General features: G+C 50.3%; 6 protein-coding genes across 6 annotated transcripts; 1 reads left to right on the top strand and 5 right to left on the bottom strand.

The window, feature by feature from the left end:
• Nucleotides 1-1,402: 1,402 nt before the first annotated feature.
• Nucleotides 1,403-2,188, bottom strand: MRS44_011174 (uncharacterized protein; the record flags this gene model as incomplete). Its single annotated transcript, XM_046281005.2, has 1 exon — nt 1,403-2,188. One exon carries the CDS (start codon nt 2,186-2,188, stop codon nt 1,403-1,405), a length of 786 nt encoding a protein of 261 aa, XP_046135129.2.
• A 681-nt stretch (nt 2,189-2,869) lies between these two features.
• MRS44_011173 (uncharacterized protein) lies at nt 2,870-4,300 on the bottom strand (the record flags this gene model as incomplete). The annotated part of the gene is made up of 3 exons (XM_046283982.2): nt 2,870-3,385; nt 3,439-4,008; nt 4,055-4,300. 3 exons carry the CDS (start codon nt 4,298-4,300, stop codon nt 2,870-2,872), a joined length of 1,332 nt encoding a protein of 443 aa, XP_046135130.2.
• An 885-nt stretch (nt 4,301-5,185) lies between these two features.
• Nucleotides 5,186-6,849, bottom strand: MRS44_011172 (uncharacterized protein; the record flags this gene model as incomplete). The annotated part of the gene is made up of 5 exons (XM_046278429.2): nt 5,186-5,617; nt 5,671-6,068; nt 6,120-6,311; nt 6,374-6,635; nt 6,694-6,849. The coding sequence occupies 5 exons, from the start codon at nt 6,847-6,849 to the stop codon at nt 5,186-5,188; spliced, it is 1,440 nt and encodes a 479-aa protein (XP_046135131.2).
• Nucleotides 6,850-8,732: 1,883 nt separating this feature from the next.
• Nucleotides 8,733-11,240, bottom strand: MRS44_011171 (uncharacterized protein; the record flags this gene model as incomplete). The annotated part of the gene is made up of 4 exons (XM_065619632.1): nt 8,733-9,073; nt 9,123-9,229; nt 9,279-9,398; nt 9,457-11,240. 4 exons carry the CDS (start codon nt 11,238-11,240, stop codon nt 8,733-8,735), a joined length of 2,352 nt encoding a protein of 783 aa, XP_065475704.1.
• Nucleotides 11,241-11,272: 32 nt separating this feature from the next.
• MRS44_011170 (uncharacterized protein) lies at nt 11,273-12,175 on the bottom strand (the record flags this gene model as incomplete). Its single annotated transcript, XM_065619631.1, has 1 exon — nt 11,273-12,175. The coding sequence occupies one exon, from the start codon at nt 12,173-12,175 to the stop codon at nt 11,273-11,275; it is 903 nt and encodes a 300-aa protein (XP_065475703.1).
• Nucleotides 12,176-13,409: 1,234 nt separating this feature from the next.
• MRS44_011169 (uncharacterized protein) lies at nt 13,410-14,770 on the top strand (the record flags this gene model as incomplete). The annotated part of the gene is made up of 2 exons (XM_046283397.2): nt 13,410-13,685; nt 13,742-14,770. The coding sequence occupies 2 exons, from the start codon at nt 13,410-13,412 to the stop codon at nt 14,768-14,770; spliced, it is 1,305 nt and encodes a 434-aa protein (XP_046135134.2).
• Nucleotides 14,771-14,848: the final 78 nt, after the last annotated feature.

Below are 14,848 nucleotides of genomic sequence, written 5' to 3'. Positions count from 1 at the left end.
TGTAATAAGGATACCTTTCGATACTGCGTTGCTTTATTATCTGTATAAGATCTATAATAGTCACTCATGATTAAATTTTAGATAACTAATACCATCTAAGACAACCATTTTGCTACCCGTGAAGCCTTAGCCCATTCAAAAGCCGTTGGACAATACTTCATGTATTCTTAATCATGTGTGATGATCCAAGTGGCGCAATAGCATGCGATTTAAGCTTTCAGGTGTGTTAAGACTACCTACATTCAGCTTCTCGAGATAGAACGTCTGGAGGCCTGCGAGGGTTACATCCTTACCTACATGTGTAAACTACTTAACAAAGCCGCTTGATTGCTAATTATATTCTATCATATTTTTAACCATTTGCTTTGTCGTTGTGGCTGATGGTTTCCTTTGATGACATCATAAAGAGAAACCAAGCGATACTTGGCCTGAAGAGAATTTACAGGGTTTTCTGTAGCCATTATTCTTTGTGCCTTTGCGCCCAATTACCTGTGGGTAGATGCAATATGCACGCGATGCGGCAGGTTCGGGTGCTCTCTGGTCATCTGGCTTACAAAGCCCTTTTTCACAAAGGAACAAAGGCAAGGAATCATTCAATTGTTCATGTTAGATTAGATGGACACGAATGGAAATAAATGGCTGTTATACGTCAGATCTTACTGACTATAAGAGACCGTATCCAGAACACCAAGGCACAACAGTCTACATCTTATTCAACGCCTATTCAAAAACCACTACATCCTTCATTCGAAATTCAGTCCAAGTTTGAACAACCACCATCTTGAACAACATAAACATCCAGCAAAAGCCATGGCCGACTAAAACCGCCTACAATTCTCGCTCGAGGGTGCACTCACCATAATCTGGACCTTCGTCTTGATCTTCATTTTTGAGATGATAATGTCCGTTGCGAGGCCTATGATGTTATTCCTTCAAATCTATTTCCTAGCGATCGTGGGGCGGTATCTTCTTATCTCCTTCATTAAGGGTTGAAGTTTATCGAAGGGGGCCAGGGACAGAGGAAGAACTGAGAGTTGTGTGCAGCCGTGTCTTCGGAGGGAGAATAAGTGGCATGAATGGTCCGCTCGCTTGATGGGCAATATGGCTCCATGACGCCTGTTTCTTCCGTGACGACATGGGGTTACTTTCTTGGAACACTGACAATTATGTTGACGGCCGGCGAGGGTATTTAAAGACCCAGCATGTGCTAGAATTGGGAAAGGAGAAGAAAACACGCGATTCTTTACCAAGTGTATTTCCAACAAGTAGAAGTGAATTGTTCCCGTTAAATATCGGCTGTGTTGGTCCAACAGTCACAATAGCAAGGGTCAAATGCCAACACGGTGATTCTGGTACTGAATGATGTGGTCGTTTCTAGCGTATCGGACAAAGCTATCAATGTTCAAATGGCAGACAACCAGTCTTGAACAAGCGCGTTAAAGCGATCAGGTTCTTGCGCAAAGAGCCAATGCCCAGCGGCTAGCAGCTCAAGCCTATCTCTGTCCCCAACACCTAGCTCTCCTTCCTTGGCCAAGTTGGTATCGTCTGGGAAAACTACCAACCGCGGAACCATTCTTCTCGCTGGCCAAAAGGTTCTGCCCGTCTCCCATGTGCAATATGCTGGCTCCAGCGAATTCTGGTATCCTGTCTGATACACAACCCATTCGGCTGTCCCAAGCAGTCTCATACGGTGCCATGTTTTGAGCCACTCTGGTCCAACGGTAGATGAAAATATGGGTTCAAGCACGTGCCGCGCCTTTCCATCCTCCATCATTGCACAGAACGCCGAGTACTGCGCAGCTGGATTGTAATACATAGGACCAATGAGGATGAGGGCCTTCACCAGTTCAGGCGAGCGTACGGCGATAAGTGATGCAACGAGACAGCCAAGGGAGTGTCCGACGACAATGGCCGGCTCAGTGATATTGAGGTGCTTGAGCAGGGCCACCGCGTCATCACTGGTGACTTCTGCACGGAGCTGTTCGGGGCTGGACTCGGGAGGCAAGGAGGAGCGCCCATTGCCTCGATAGTCGAATGCAATGATTTGGTAGCCGAGGGCCTTGAAGAACGGGATCTGGAAGATGAAGTCTTGGCTGTCGCATGCCCAGCCGTGGAGTAAAAGGACAGGAGGGCCCTGACCTTCAGAGACGTAAAATAAAGAGACGTTGTCTCTGACAAGGTGTGGCATCGTGAGGTGTATCAGATCGACTTGGGCTTGTTTGGACAAAACAGCCATGCGGGGGGGTAGAGTTTTATAGCTTCTGACAGGCAAAACACCGCGCATCTTCGGCTCCATTTACCGTCCGCGCTGATCGTAGGAGTGCGTCATCGTCAGAATTAAGCCTTGAGCCTCACGCTAGTCAAGGGCAATTTCTTCAAATCAAGACGCTGCATTTGAAGTAGAAACCATGAATCTATTCCAATTTGAGTAAGGAGATGGGAGCTGGAGGCGTGGCTGATTCACTTGGGCCACCAAGTTGAGACGACAAGAGAGGAACCAAGCATGCCAGCCAACCAAGCCGTTCTCGGTTGATGCTCGGGGTCTGCCTACGATGATACAAGTAAATGCCAATGGGAGAGGGTTAAACAAAGACCCTAAGTCGGATAAGCCATTGCAGGGATTCAGTTGTCCTTATGCTAATGAATCAGTAGCAAGAATCTTACACAACCCGCTTTGGCGTTGGATTAAATAAAGTTGCCGAAGCTACCTATTCAACAGAAAACTGGTCATAATGCAACCAGAGAGAAATGGAAGACGATGCAGTCCAATGTGAGAAATGAAATGTAGGATTATGATGTGAACTACTTATGCCCCCAAAAATAGAGCCTGCTCGACGATGATCTCCTGGCGCTCAAACTCATTTTGTCGCTAATTCTGAAGCTTGATCTCAATAAATTGGTGCAGCGCCCCAGGCACATTGGAAACAGAAGTAATCTCCAGCCTCTTGTCGACCTTGGCCAGCAAACCCTTCCAGTCCTCCAGACTACGCTCCAACGAGTTGAACGCATTCAACATATGAAGGTCGGCTGCACTCATCATGCGTCCTAGAGTCATGAAGGGAAGAGCACTAGTGTCTGGTGGAGCCACGACCTCAACTAGAACAACACGGGATCCCGACTCTAGATGTGGGACCAGGGGTGCGAGGACCTTGGCAGCATACTTGTCGGGCCAGTCGTGAAGGATCGTCTTGAGCATGTACACTTGACCCTTGGTGTTCTGAGGAGTGAAGAAGTCACGCGCTTCAAAGGTGACCCGAGACTTGAGCTCTTCAGGCAGTCGCTTGTCGAAAGCGGCCTTGACTTCAGGAAGGTCTTGAACAACAAACTTCAAGTCTGGGAATGTCTTGGCCAGGTGGCTGGCATCATGGCCACTCGAACCGCCAATCTGAGGCCTGTTAGTAAAGCCTATGAGGAATAGTAGTGAGAGGGAGGACTCACATCAACAACAGTAGCTTCGCCGAGCTGGGCCCAGTCATAACCCGTGCTCAAGAGATCCTCAATCTTGATAGAAGACGCAGAGGCAGCCGCTTGCATACTCTCAGCGAACTTGGTAGCACGCCATCCCTTGGGCTTGCCCTCGACATCGCGATTCACGTAATCCCAGAACGACTCGGGCTTATCCAGTCTGTCAACGTTTGCAACAGCGAAGCCGCTCTCCAAAGGCTCCTCGCTCCACGTTTCCTTTCCAGAGCCGTACTTTCGGAATGCTTCAGGCATGTGGACAGTACCGGGTCTGGTCTCATGGAAGTGGTGTCGAAGCCAAGACTTCATCAGGGGATTCTTGATGGGGAGAGCAGAGAGAGATGTGTGCACGATCTTGTCTGGTGCGTTGGGGTCCACAGCAAAGAACCGTATAGAGATGGCGTACTTGAGAACACGACGAACAAGACTCTCTGGAAGGCCGACCTTGGCGGCAATCTCTGCACGCGTTGCCGATCCATCCAATGGCACAGCGTTCCAGAAGTCAAACTCGTTGAGAATATCCATGGTGGCTGAATCGTAGTTCATCTGCTTAGGTTAGTCGCGGCATTTCAATACTGATAGGTAGACGAACGAAGAGAGGAGTCATGAAAGAGACGTCAGTCGGGCCTAGCGTAAGACGGTGAATATCATTGATGGCATCGAGTAACACCATACGAAGACCCATGACTTCTGGAGACTTTGGATACTCTGTAAGACTATCCAAGGCAAAGGAAGGAGCGGCATGCCCGCCTTTCTCAAGCGTTGCCGCGAGGGCATTCGCGGCTTGAGAGATGGACTCAGCCAGACTGGTCAAAGAGGGTTGCTGCTTGTCGGCCATTTTTTTCGAATATCTAGAGTTTGTTGAATTGATTATCATGTTTCTACAGACTTCAAGTCAAGATATATGTCTACTGCGGAGTAGGTCGTATGCGTTGGTCAAGACGACTTTGGTTTTAGCCGAACATCAGCTCGTCGACTCACAGCCAATGCAGTCAGCACTACTCCGAACTTGGCAAGCGAGATGCAAATCAGCGCGGACATGAAGCCTCAAACGGATTAGCAGATTCGTAAGCGGCCAGGAAACCCTGCTGAAGGAGTCCGACAACGCCAATCAGCAAGCAAGTTCAACTTGACAACAGGTTCTGCGCGGGTAGGGCTGAAAGCAGTTGAACCAGCGTGACCACCGACGGCGTTTGAGTCTTGCTCCTTCTTCCTGCTGACTTTCTTATTCGTCAAGGTGCACAGAATTGCCGCTTAGCAGCCGGGACAAAGTCCCTTCTGATCCGGAAGCAGAAGGTCGCATGGCTTAACTAGGGCTGATCTGACAGCGCCGAAAGAAATCGGTCGCATTCCGGATAGCTTCATGGCAGTCTCTCTGACCAGTTATAGCATTTTGACCCTGGTGGTTGCCGCTTAGCTGATACTCCTTCGACTGTTGGTTGATGCTTCATTGTCGGATTTTATCTGATCCGCGAGCCTAGATGGTTGTGTTCCATATGCATGCCATGAGAAATGAAAGCAGACAAGTCATTTCAGACCAAACGCTCCCAGTCGCTCTCAATACTGAGCAACAGTTGTTCTCCTTGTTTCCATCACGCTCCAGAACATGTATGGATCTCTTGAGGATTAGGGGCTGATACTCATTTTCTTTTGGACATGCACGCTACTTCCAAGTCTATCCATCATACAGGTTTTCTCCTCCTGGTTCCCATGCGTCGTAAAATCAGTGGCCACCGGCCGTGTTGGAGTTGTCTGCACAAGTCCAAGGTCCTGTCTCTCCATTTTGTTTCAAGCTATCCATGATACCAACCACCGACCCGTACGTGCCGGCAACCACCATGAAGGTGCCTGCGATGATAATAAAGACGCTCCAGGCGACCATCAGGCACCATTTAAGAGACTTGGTCTTCTTGCCTGCAGTCCAATTATCGTAAAGCCACATACAGCCGTAGGGCTGGAAACACATAAAAGTGCCAAGCAGAGCACCAATTAGCGAAACGAGTCCGCCAAACACTGGAATGCTGCTTGCGATGATATACGCGATAATGGTGACGCCTCCAGTGCATGCCAACCAGGTGCCCCAATGCACCACACTGTTGGAGTTCAGGTGCTTTGTGCCTCGGAGAAGTCGGATAAAGAGATACTTGGCCGGGATCTATGTACAAGACCAATTAGCATCTGGATAGAAGAAAGCTCATCGTAACTCACATGTGTCATCAGCATCGCGGTAACAATCAACCCTGGCAGTGCGAATCCGTAGCAGACCTTCTTCATTAGAACTCCGGCCGAGCCCAGCGCAGGCGATGCAACGTAAGAACCGCAATAATAGTAGACCACGATACCGATGGTGATATAGGTCACGGTCACGATAGACTGACAAGTCAGGAGTGAACGGGTGTAGTGGCGAGGCTCGCGCATTTCAGCTGCAATTTGGAAGAAGGCTGGCGTCCCTGAGAATGCAAAGATATGAGATGAAATGGCCGAGATACCATCCACAAATGTGGGGGCATTGGTAAGTCTGTAGTCTGACTCCCAGTGGCCTTCACTGAGAGAAGGGGCGTCGGCAGGACGATCTTGAAGACCGACGGCAACGGTCACACAGAAGACTGGAACAGCCGGTCAGTTGCAACGGGTCTGTCAGAGGGATATCAACTTACTAGCCGTCATAATGCAAACCAAGCCAATCCACGCAATCCAGCCAATTCGACCCAAGGTGCGAATACTAGCGAAGAGGAAACCGAGCACCGCAGCAACAGCAACAAACACAGCAGTGCAAGCTGCGTGAGTCGACACCGAGTTCAAGCCAATCGAGATGCCTAACATTGCGGAACCAGCGACGAAAATCCAATCTGAAGAGCATCAGCAGGAGCCGAGGACTTGTTGATCCTCCCTGTTGAGACTTATCACTCACATAGCATAAAGACGACGGCGAGAAATTCGCGACCTGGGCGCCCAAACATGAGCTGACCGGCATCATCGAGGCCGTAGACTCCGGGATGGCGACGTTTAAAAACGCCAATCATGTAATCGGACCAGGTGGTGATGATTGCGACGGTGATAAGGCAGATGACACCTGGAATAAGACCGAGAGCATCAAAGGTTTTGGGGATAGAGAGAACGCCGAGACCTATCTGAGTCTTGGTCATCAGAGCAACCGTCGCGATCCATCCGACCTGTGTGAGTCAAATATTTAGTGTCTGCCATCATGATATTCTCTCCTAACTGACTGACATTTCGGTAGTTGGGACCGCCCTCTGAAACCTCACCAAAGACGGCATCTTCAATGTGCGGTGACGATTCGCCATCCTCGGAGCACTGGGAAGGACTTCTCTGAATCACCCCAGACGGCTCTAGGTCTTGAGGACTCTCCTTCTTGTCAAATTTCATGTTGAATGTGCAAGTTGACAGGGCAAAAATCTGGGGAATCTGGGGAAAATGGAGCAGAATGGGGCAGGGTGAGTATGTGGAGGCTAGAGAATCTGGGGAAGAAGGGTCTGGTGACTCAGGGGAAAGCCACTCCTTTAAAAGAATGTATTTTCCATTAGTCAACGAAGCTCGTAAGTGCATCAAAGTCGCATGGAAACGCCGTCATGAAGGTTCCGTCGACCCACGCTGTCGAGGACGAACAAGGTTGAGGCGTGCATGAGTTGTTTAGAGCGGCGGAGCCTGCGGAAGTGTGATGTGCGGAACCAAACTGGGTCAGGGGAACGGGGATAACGATCCCCGGAACTGCGATCTTCCCGGGAGGACCCATTATATTACTGATCGAATGAGTTCCCCGTTTCAGGGAGGAGGTCTGGCCGGTGAAGGCCAATTTGAACGTTAGGGCGCGGAGCATGTGGTTGAGTTGTTGCCTCTGAGTTACTCTGCAGCCAAACTACAATAGAGTTTGTTCTAGATGTGATGACCACTTGAGTAGAGTAGAAGTCTACATCGAACAACGTTGCCGAAATCACCGACTTGGCACTTCTAGAATGAACAGAACCTTCTCTCTTCCGTCAGGATGTGCCGTCAGTAGGCCCCTTGCAGAACAACCAAATGAGTGCCACGCTACCTTGCCAGGCCCGAGCAACTCGCAGAGTTGCAAAGACCGAAGTGTCAAATCCAGCGCTAATGATAGGTCAGATCTCTGGGCTTCCATTTCTTCCATGGCATAAAATGACGTGAATCTCCCGGGATCGGTTTCTCGGCATTCGACGCCGGTCACACTTGAGTGGAGCACGGAGACAGCTCCGGCCGTGATATTCATGGCCCACCCAGCCTCACTCTGTTTTAGAGCAGGGAACCATCTTTAAATCTCATCATTTTGTCACCTTTTTGAGGCATTTAATTAGTATATCATGACTCGGGAGTAGTCGGTCGATAGGGACATGATTGACATTGAGTTTGCCCCATGAAGAAGGTGATAGATCCCAGCCAGGACTCTCTATCTAGCAGGCGATAGAGGACTGTGTCATTGCATGTTTTGTTGACATGGTAATAATGCGAAAAAGCTTCGGACATCAACCCCCACCCCCTCGTTTTCTGTATCAGCTCTATTGAGATGTTTGGATCCTCGTGTTGGATATCTAGCTCTTGACTTGGCCTCCTCTTCTAAGGACTCTATCATTGCAATGGCGCTATTTCATATTCTCTACGTATCACCAAACATAACGAAGAGACTACAGCGTAAAGCTGAAAAGAGTTAAGGATCTTGCGGAAGAGTATTGGGGGATGAAACAACACAGAAGCCAGCGCCCGGCTCCCGGAGAAGAAAGCCGAAACAAATCAAGTCCAAGCTTCTTGTCCTGGCTGTATCCTTGCAAAGGGCCTCAAAAAGTCATAGAAAGGCTCATGATCATATAGGAATTGATCTTGCTGAGTTCAGAAGCATCGACCTGTGATGAAGCTTCACAACCAGAGCCTGGGCGTTGAGTTCAAGCTCTCAATTACCTTACATCCGAGATTCTATCCAGAATTTCTATGTTTGTTCTCTTGACTATTATTGCCACCCTTTTACGCACCTCCTACTATGGGCCAGACCATGAACACGGTACAAAGGCACTTGCTCTCTTGAATGGGTTATTCAGACCCTGGGACAACCGTTCAAAGAATGCATGCGTTATTGAAAGGCCAAAGACCCTAGATGCAAAAGGATTGCGCAACAGTGTAAAAGTGATGTTGTGTGGGAGAATTGCCTGGGTTGCACGGCACTCTTGAAGCTACCTCTCGAAATAACGCTGCCGTAGAAGACATTTCCTTTGTTACGCCTGCATTTCAATCTTGTATTGCTACCACTCAAAAGTCGAAGGCTGTGAACAGTCCAACGCTTCTGCCGTAAATCCACTGCCAAGTTCCTTTCTCTTTCTTCCGCCCTTCACCCTTGGCATGGTGATATGCCGAAATACCTTGCCTCCAAACTGACTGTATAAAGGCAGCACACCTCCTGCGTCTAGCAGAGTCTCCTCGATGTCTGATTGCTGATAATAAAACACATTCTTATATCCTTCGATGCAGATTGTTTTGTTGTCTTTGTCGATCGTAATCACCGAGTCTTCTTGTGCGATTTTGTAGAACTCTGGATCTTGCAGTTTTATATTAAACAGGCCCATGTTCAGCTGGTTCCGCTCATCTAGGCGCGTTAGGCATGGCCGTCGTGGATATTCAAGGCTGAAACTTACAGATGAAAGCGAAGCCCTTCGCAATAACTGCTTCCACTCCAGCACCTTGCAAGGCTCTCACGGCGTCTTCGCGGGATGACCCACTACCGAAGCCATGGTCCGCCACACTACAAGGGGTAAGCATCTACTCATGGAGAATTTGTGGCGGAAACTTACATGATCCGCGATCCTTGCTTGGCCTTGTCTCGGAAGCTTGGGCGGTAGTACTGGAAGCAATGACTGCCCAGATCTGCGTTGTCGATACCAGGCATGAACTCCGCAGGAATGATAGCATCACTATAGCAATTACTCCTTAGCCCGAGCTCGGGTGAGAGTTGGATGAGGGTTCACTTACGTATCCACGTTTTCTCCAAACCTTTGAACCATGGACCGCACGACTCGCGAAGTTGACTGTGTCGAAGAAGCAGTCTCATTCAGCTCATTGCCGTTGAGAAGGCTTGGTGTCTTGTTAGCCGAAATCTGCGGCTTTGGCTCACTGATAACCACTGAGATGTCCGTGCTACTCCTGGAGCCCTTCACGATCCTCTCCAGCTTATCTCTGTCCAGTTGGTCCAGCAAGTACTTGGGGTCTCTCACCACCATGTCGAAGCTGGACGCGGCGACAGCAGCCGCACCAGTAATGTTACCCAGGCTGCCTTTGCCCATTCGATTTCGGAAGTTGCGGTTCTGTGAAGATAGCCAAACTTCGCCTTCTCCGGCAACGTCAACATCGTTGATTCCCACGCAGTAAGAGCATCCAGGGGCACCAATCTCAAACCCTGCCTGCTTGTAGATCTCTAAGAGCCCATGCCGCTCAAGACGCTTGATAATGATAAGGCTACCAGGGGTAACTCTGCGCTTTCCATGAGTCACAGGTCGTATGCCCGCTCGGAGACCAGCCTCGAGAACCAGAGCACCAACAATCAGGTCTTCCTCAGTGGTGGTGCAAGCTCCGATGAAGCATCCATCTAGCTTCATCCCAGCCTTCTCTGAGACAAGAACAACGTCATCTGGGTTTGGGTATAGTGCCATGGTCACATTGACCTCAGAGAGATCAATGGTTCTCTCCTCAACGTATCGCGCGTCAGGGTCCGCTCGGAAATAAAGCCCGCCCTCTCGATGCTCTGGTTGTTGTCGCCGGGCAATCCATGCCGAGGTCTCCTCATCCGCTTCGAAACAAGCACCCATGCCGCCAACTTCAGTTGTCATGTTTGCAATCGCAAACCTTGCATCCATCGAGAGCTCCTTCAGTCCCGGGCCACCATACTCCACGGCACGCTGGAACGCAATAGTGTTCCGCTTGAAGAGACCAAGGATATGAAGTATAACGTCCTTGCCGCCAATGCCAAAGGGTAGTTTGCCAACAAAGTTGATCCTACAAACCTCTGGGACTCGAAACCAGGTCTCTCCAGTAACCATGGGCATGACCACATCAGCTGCGCCAAATCCAACGGCAAAAGATCCCATGCTTCCAGCTGAGCAAGTGTGCGAGTCACTTCCGACGACGATGCGTCCGGGTTGTGCTCGCTCGCGTGTGAAGTCTGTGTGCATGATGCTCGTGTTCGCCGGCAAGTAGTCGATAATCTTGGCTTCCCGGCGAAACCGTTCAGCCTTTGCCATGAGACCCCTTTGCCTAGGCTGATGGTTTGTGCGAGGGTCAACAGTATGGTCAACAGCCAGCCACAGTCGATCATTGCGATAGGGGCGCGGTCTTCCCATCTTGTCGTATGTCTTTTCCATACCAGCCCAGAGTAGTTCCGATGTAACTGTCCAGTCAACTTTGACACAAATCATCTCTCCCGGCTCGACATGAGATTTCGTAAGGCCGATGCCAGCATGGGTGAGGATCTTCTCAATGACACTCATCGGACGCCGTTCTGAGGGTATTTCAAAGGACTCAGGCGTAGCAGGTAGTGATGGGATCGTCTGCACAACCGCAGTCTCGGCAGAGTTGAGTGCTTCGAGGTAGTAATCCAGGTTGTGTAACAGAGTATCCATGAAACTGTCCGCTGTTGCTGAGCCGCCAAGGTCCACTGTCCTGGTATCCGATCCGACCAGTTCAATGGGGTCCAAGGTCCGACGAATTGCCTTGGATAAGGCCTCACTCTCGGCAGCCAGGCCTAGGGATAGCTCGAGCATCAAGCCCACTGCCTGTATGCTACCGAGAGGGTTCACCGTTTCCCCCTCGGTTTGAGATTGAAGGGCTCAAAGATTCCAGGCGTTCCGCGGGAGCTGCTTCGTTGGATGGCAGACACGGCAGCAGAAGCTAGGATATCCGGAGATCCCAAAATGCCACCAGCTTGGTCAGACAGAATATCTCCAAACATGTTCTCGGCGAGAATGATGCCGTTCAAGCTGAGCGGATCGGAAGAGAGTATCATGGACGCCGTATCCACCAAGACATGGCGTAATGGGACTTGAGGGAACTCTTGTTGGAAGACCTGGGCCACGACGGACCGCCATAACCGTGATGTTGCCATGACATTGTGCTTATCGATAGAGTGAACCGGCTTGGGTGGGCTGAATTGCATGGCATAAGTACCTGCTAGCCGTGCAATCCGTTCAATTGTTTGTCGAGAGTAGGGGGTAGTGTCGTATGCTTCTCCATCGTCTCCAGCTTCTTTCCGACATCCATAATAGACTCCGCTGGTGAGATCCCGGAAGAATGTGATATCTAGCTGCTCGACTACTTCGGCCTTGTAGGAGCTTTGCTGTACTAGCTGCGATGAAGGGAATCTGACTGGTCTGATGTTGACACAGCCTTCGAGTTCTTGTCGCAGCGCTAACAAGCCTTGCTCTGGCTCGATTCCATAACGTGGATCACCACAGCCACAGACAATGATAGCATCAGACCGTCGGCAGACACTAAGTGTCGTTGAGGGGAGGGCAGTTCCGGCACCTGCGGCCAGGGCTGCACCCCCAAAGTCATGCCTGGAGACCTTGAATGAGGTGTTTCGGCGGACTCGTTGGATCAAGTCTAGGGTGCGCTCCACATAAGAAGCTATATGAGGCCCTTGCCCATCACCTGGTAATAGGGCAACCTGGAAAGTTCTCTGATCGTCGATCAAGGGCATAGTGACAATGGGATGCAATTCTTGAGCAAACTACGCTATCTACCCAAAGGTGAACTCTTTTATGGTGTAATTTGGGGTACCTGAAACAGAAAAATGTTCCGATATCGGCAAAAGCCATCAAAATTCCATTACTCGTAGCAATTGCTGACCCTTCATTATTGGAAGCCATCCAAGTGGCCTCCTGAAGCGGGCCGGCCTTACCCGGCCGTTACCGGCAACACGGCCTCAGCCCGCGCCGGCGATCTGGGGAAGGCGGGGAAGAAACGAGCCAATTCAAGAGCAAGCTTTACGAATCTTGTAGATCGTTGAGCAAGTGGGAAACGGGGAGCTCGTTAAGATCGGGGCATGGCTTTGAAGTTATGAGCCTAGTCGTGACCACCTCTCGATCATGGACGATTAGCACGAAGGGTTTCACATCTAGGGACAACCATAGAGATATGAAAAATAGATAAATAATAGTTTATGGATAATAATATATAGATAGATATTACTATACTAACCATTCTAGGGCGGGTTATTCCATACAATTGAGCCGAGGCGCTCACCCTGACGTCATGCCAATCAAGTCTCGCGGGCCGGGGCGGGTCGACACGGGCCGACACGGGTACTTGGGGCCCCGGACCTCGCCCTCCCCCTCAGATTTCAACCGCGTCACCTAGACAGTCATGGGTTGGATTGCCAACACACCGCAAATCCCTTTTCCCTTGCCGCCGATTCACACCTACGTTGCTCGCATAGGTGAGGTTAACTCTTTGTTTCCCTCATGCAATAGAGTCCCGAGTCGTCCAGCAATCAGTGCTCATTCAAGCAAAGCTACGTTGCCTGCGTTGAGAAGCCTGAGCTACCCTCCACAAAAGCTGCGGTGCTTTGGGTCAATAATCTCCTGGTCAAATAGCCAACAACACGCGTAAATATCGAAGGAGCACGGTTTAAAGTGTGGGCTCGAAGCTGCAGGTTAGAGTGGTGAAGGCAGACGAGCAATGGTGGATTGAGACAGGAAATCAACGGCATCACCTGCTTCCCCTCAAGTTCTATTAAACGTATTCTGCATTCAAGTCTGATTCACACTGTTTTTTTTCCTGATTCGGGTATTTCCTCACTCCGTGTCGGTACAAGCACATCTAACCATGCCGCAAGGCATTCTTGTAAATCGTAGTTAATGCCCAGTATCTCCTTTCAGAGATTTATTCAACTTGGACCAAGTATTCAAGGCGTTTTTCTATGCCCTAGAGCCATGAAGAGCCTCTCCAGTAGACCCTTTGGCCCCGCAACGCCCACATGGGTAAGCCGGTCTGTTGGTTGGCATCCTCCGGATAAGCGGCACTCAAATGCAAATGAGTCAAATCTCATCTGTCAGCTCACAAATTTCAACGTCAACATCATCATCCGAGGCTGGATTAAGACTCATCGTATTCCAAAGATGTCCAATATTCAGCATGAGTCTCACAATCGAGCCCCACGACTGCAGACCAAACTTCGGTCCAGCTGCGATGCCTGTGGACAAGCAAAGGTGCGCCACGTTTCTCCCCGTCGTGCAGAGTGGCTGACTAACCTCAAATCTCCCAGATCAAGTGTGACCGTGGCCGCCCTGATTGTTCTCGCTGCATCGCCCAAGGCCTGGGTTGCGTGTATGGAGTCTCTAGGAAAGCTGGGAAGCCTCCACGACGGAGGCTTGCCAGCCCTCCACACGTCCGGTCGAGCCCCGTTGTACCGGAGATTCCGGAGATTAGCCTCACTTGCAATGACCAGGGCGATCTCGATATGATGCTCGGCCTATCTGAGACCAGCATGCTCATTGATGATCCCTTTTCTACCTCTCACGACGTCTTCCAGCCTTGGCTTTCGTTGGACAGCCTTGAAAGCCCAGTGATAATGGAACCCGCCGAAAGCTCAACAGCGACAACGCCACCCACTACAACGGCACGCCAATTTTGTACGCAGGAGTCCAAAGACATCATGCGCCGGCTGTATTGCGCCAACCCTTCGGCTCATATTTCAGATGGAGTGCCAGCACGCACATTGGACCTTGGTTCAGTTCTGACGCGCAACCGGGACGTGGTAGGGCGCTTGGCACTGCTTCTCAAGTGCCCTTGTGCGCGATTACCACACACAGCTATGCTGTACGCTTCTATCGTATCTAGAGTTCTGCTCTGGTACAAACAAGCTATCTCGAACACAAATGGCACAGGGGGGTCATGCCCACCAACGCCTGAGGCACTGGGCTCAACCCCGTCATCAACCAGCGGCGACTCACTCAGTAGCTTAGGTGCGGGAGCTACTTCTGACAAGATGGGAGTATCTGTTCTACGAACAGCTCTCACCGTGGGGACTTTCCAGAGCCATGACCATGACTTACAGACGGCCTTGACAAACACTCTCATTCTGAGCGAGCTGAAGAGAGTGGGCAGCTTGATTACCACGTTTCTTTCTCTAGGGACACAGGCATACGATCCAGAGGCCGCTTGTCCCGCTGCTGAGGAACTGGGGACGAACTTGGCAGATGTCAGCTTGGTGGCCAGCCTTGGCGCCTGGCTTCAGACTGAGTATAGGGGCATAGTGGCCAAGGCGAGGTCGAGTTCCACCACAATAGAATAGAAAGGAAACTCCTGTTTAAGTAGGCCATGGAAAACAAATTTTAGAGCCATGAATAGTTTCCTCTCCCATCCGTTACAA

The sequence above is a fragment of the Fusarium solani genome (genome assembly GCF_023522795.1).
Source record: "Fusarium solani strain SB1 chromosome Unknown bctg00000007, whole genome shotgun sequence".
Classification (NCBI taxonomy): domain Eukaryota; kingdom Fungi; phylum Ascomycota; class Sordariomycetes; order Hypocreales; family Nectriaceae; genus Fusarium; species Fusarium solani.
This window is presented reverse-complemented; position numbering and strand designations above follow the sequence as displayed.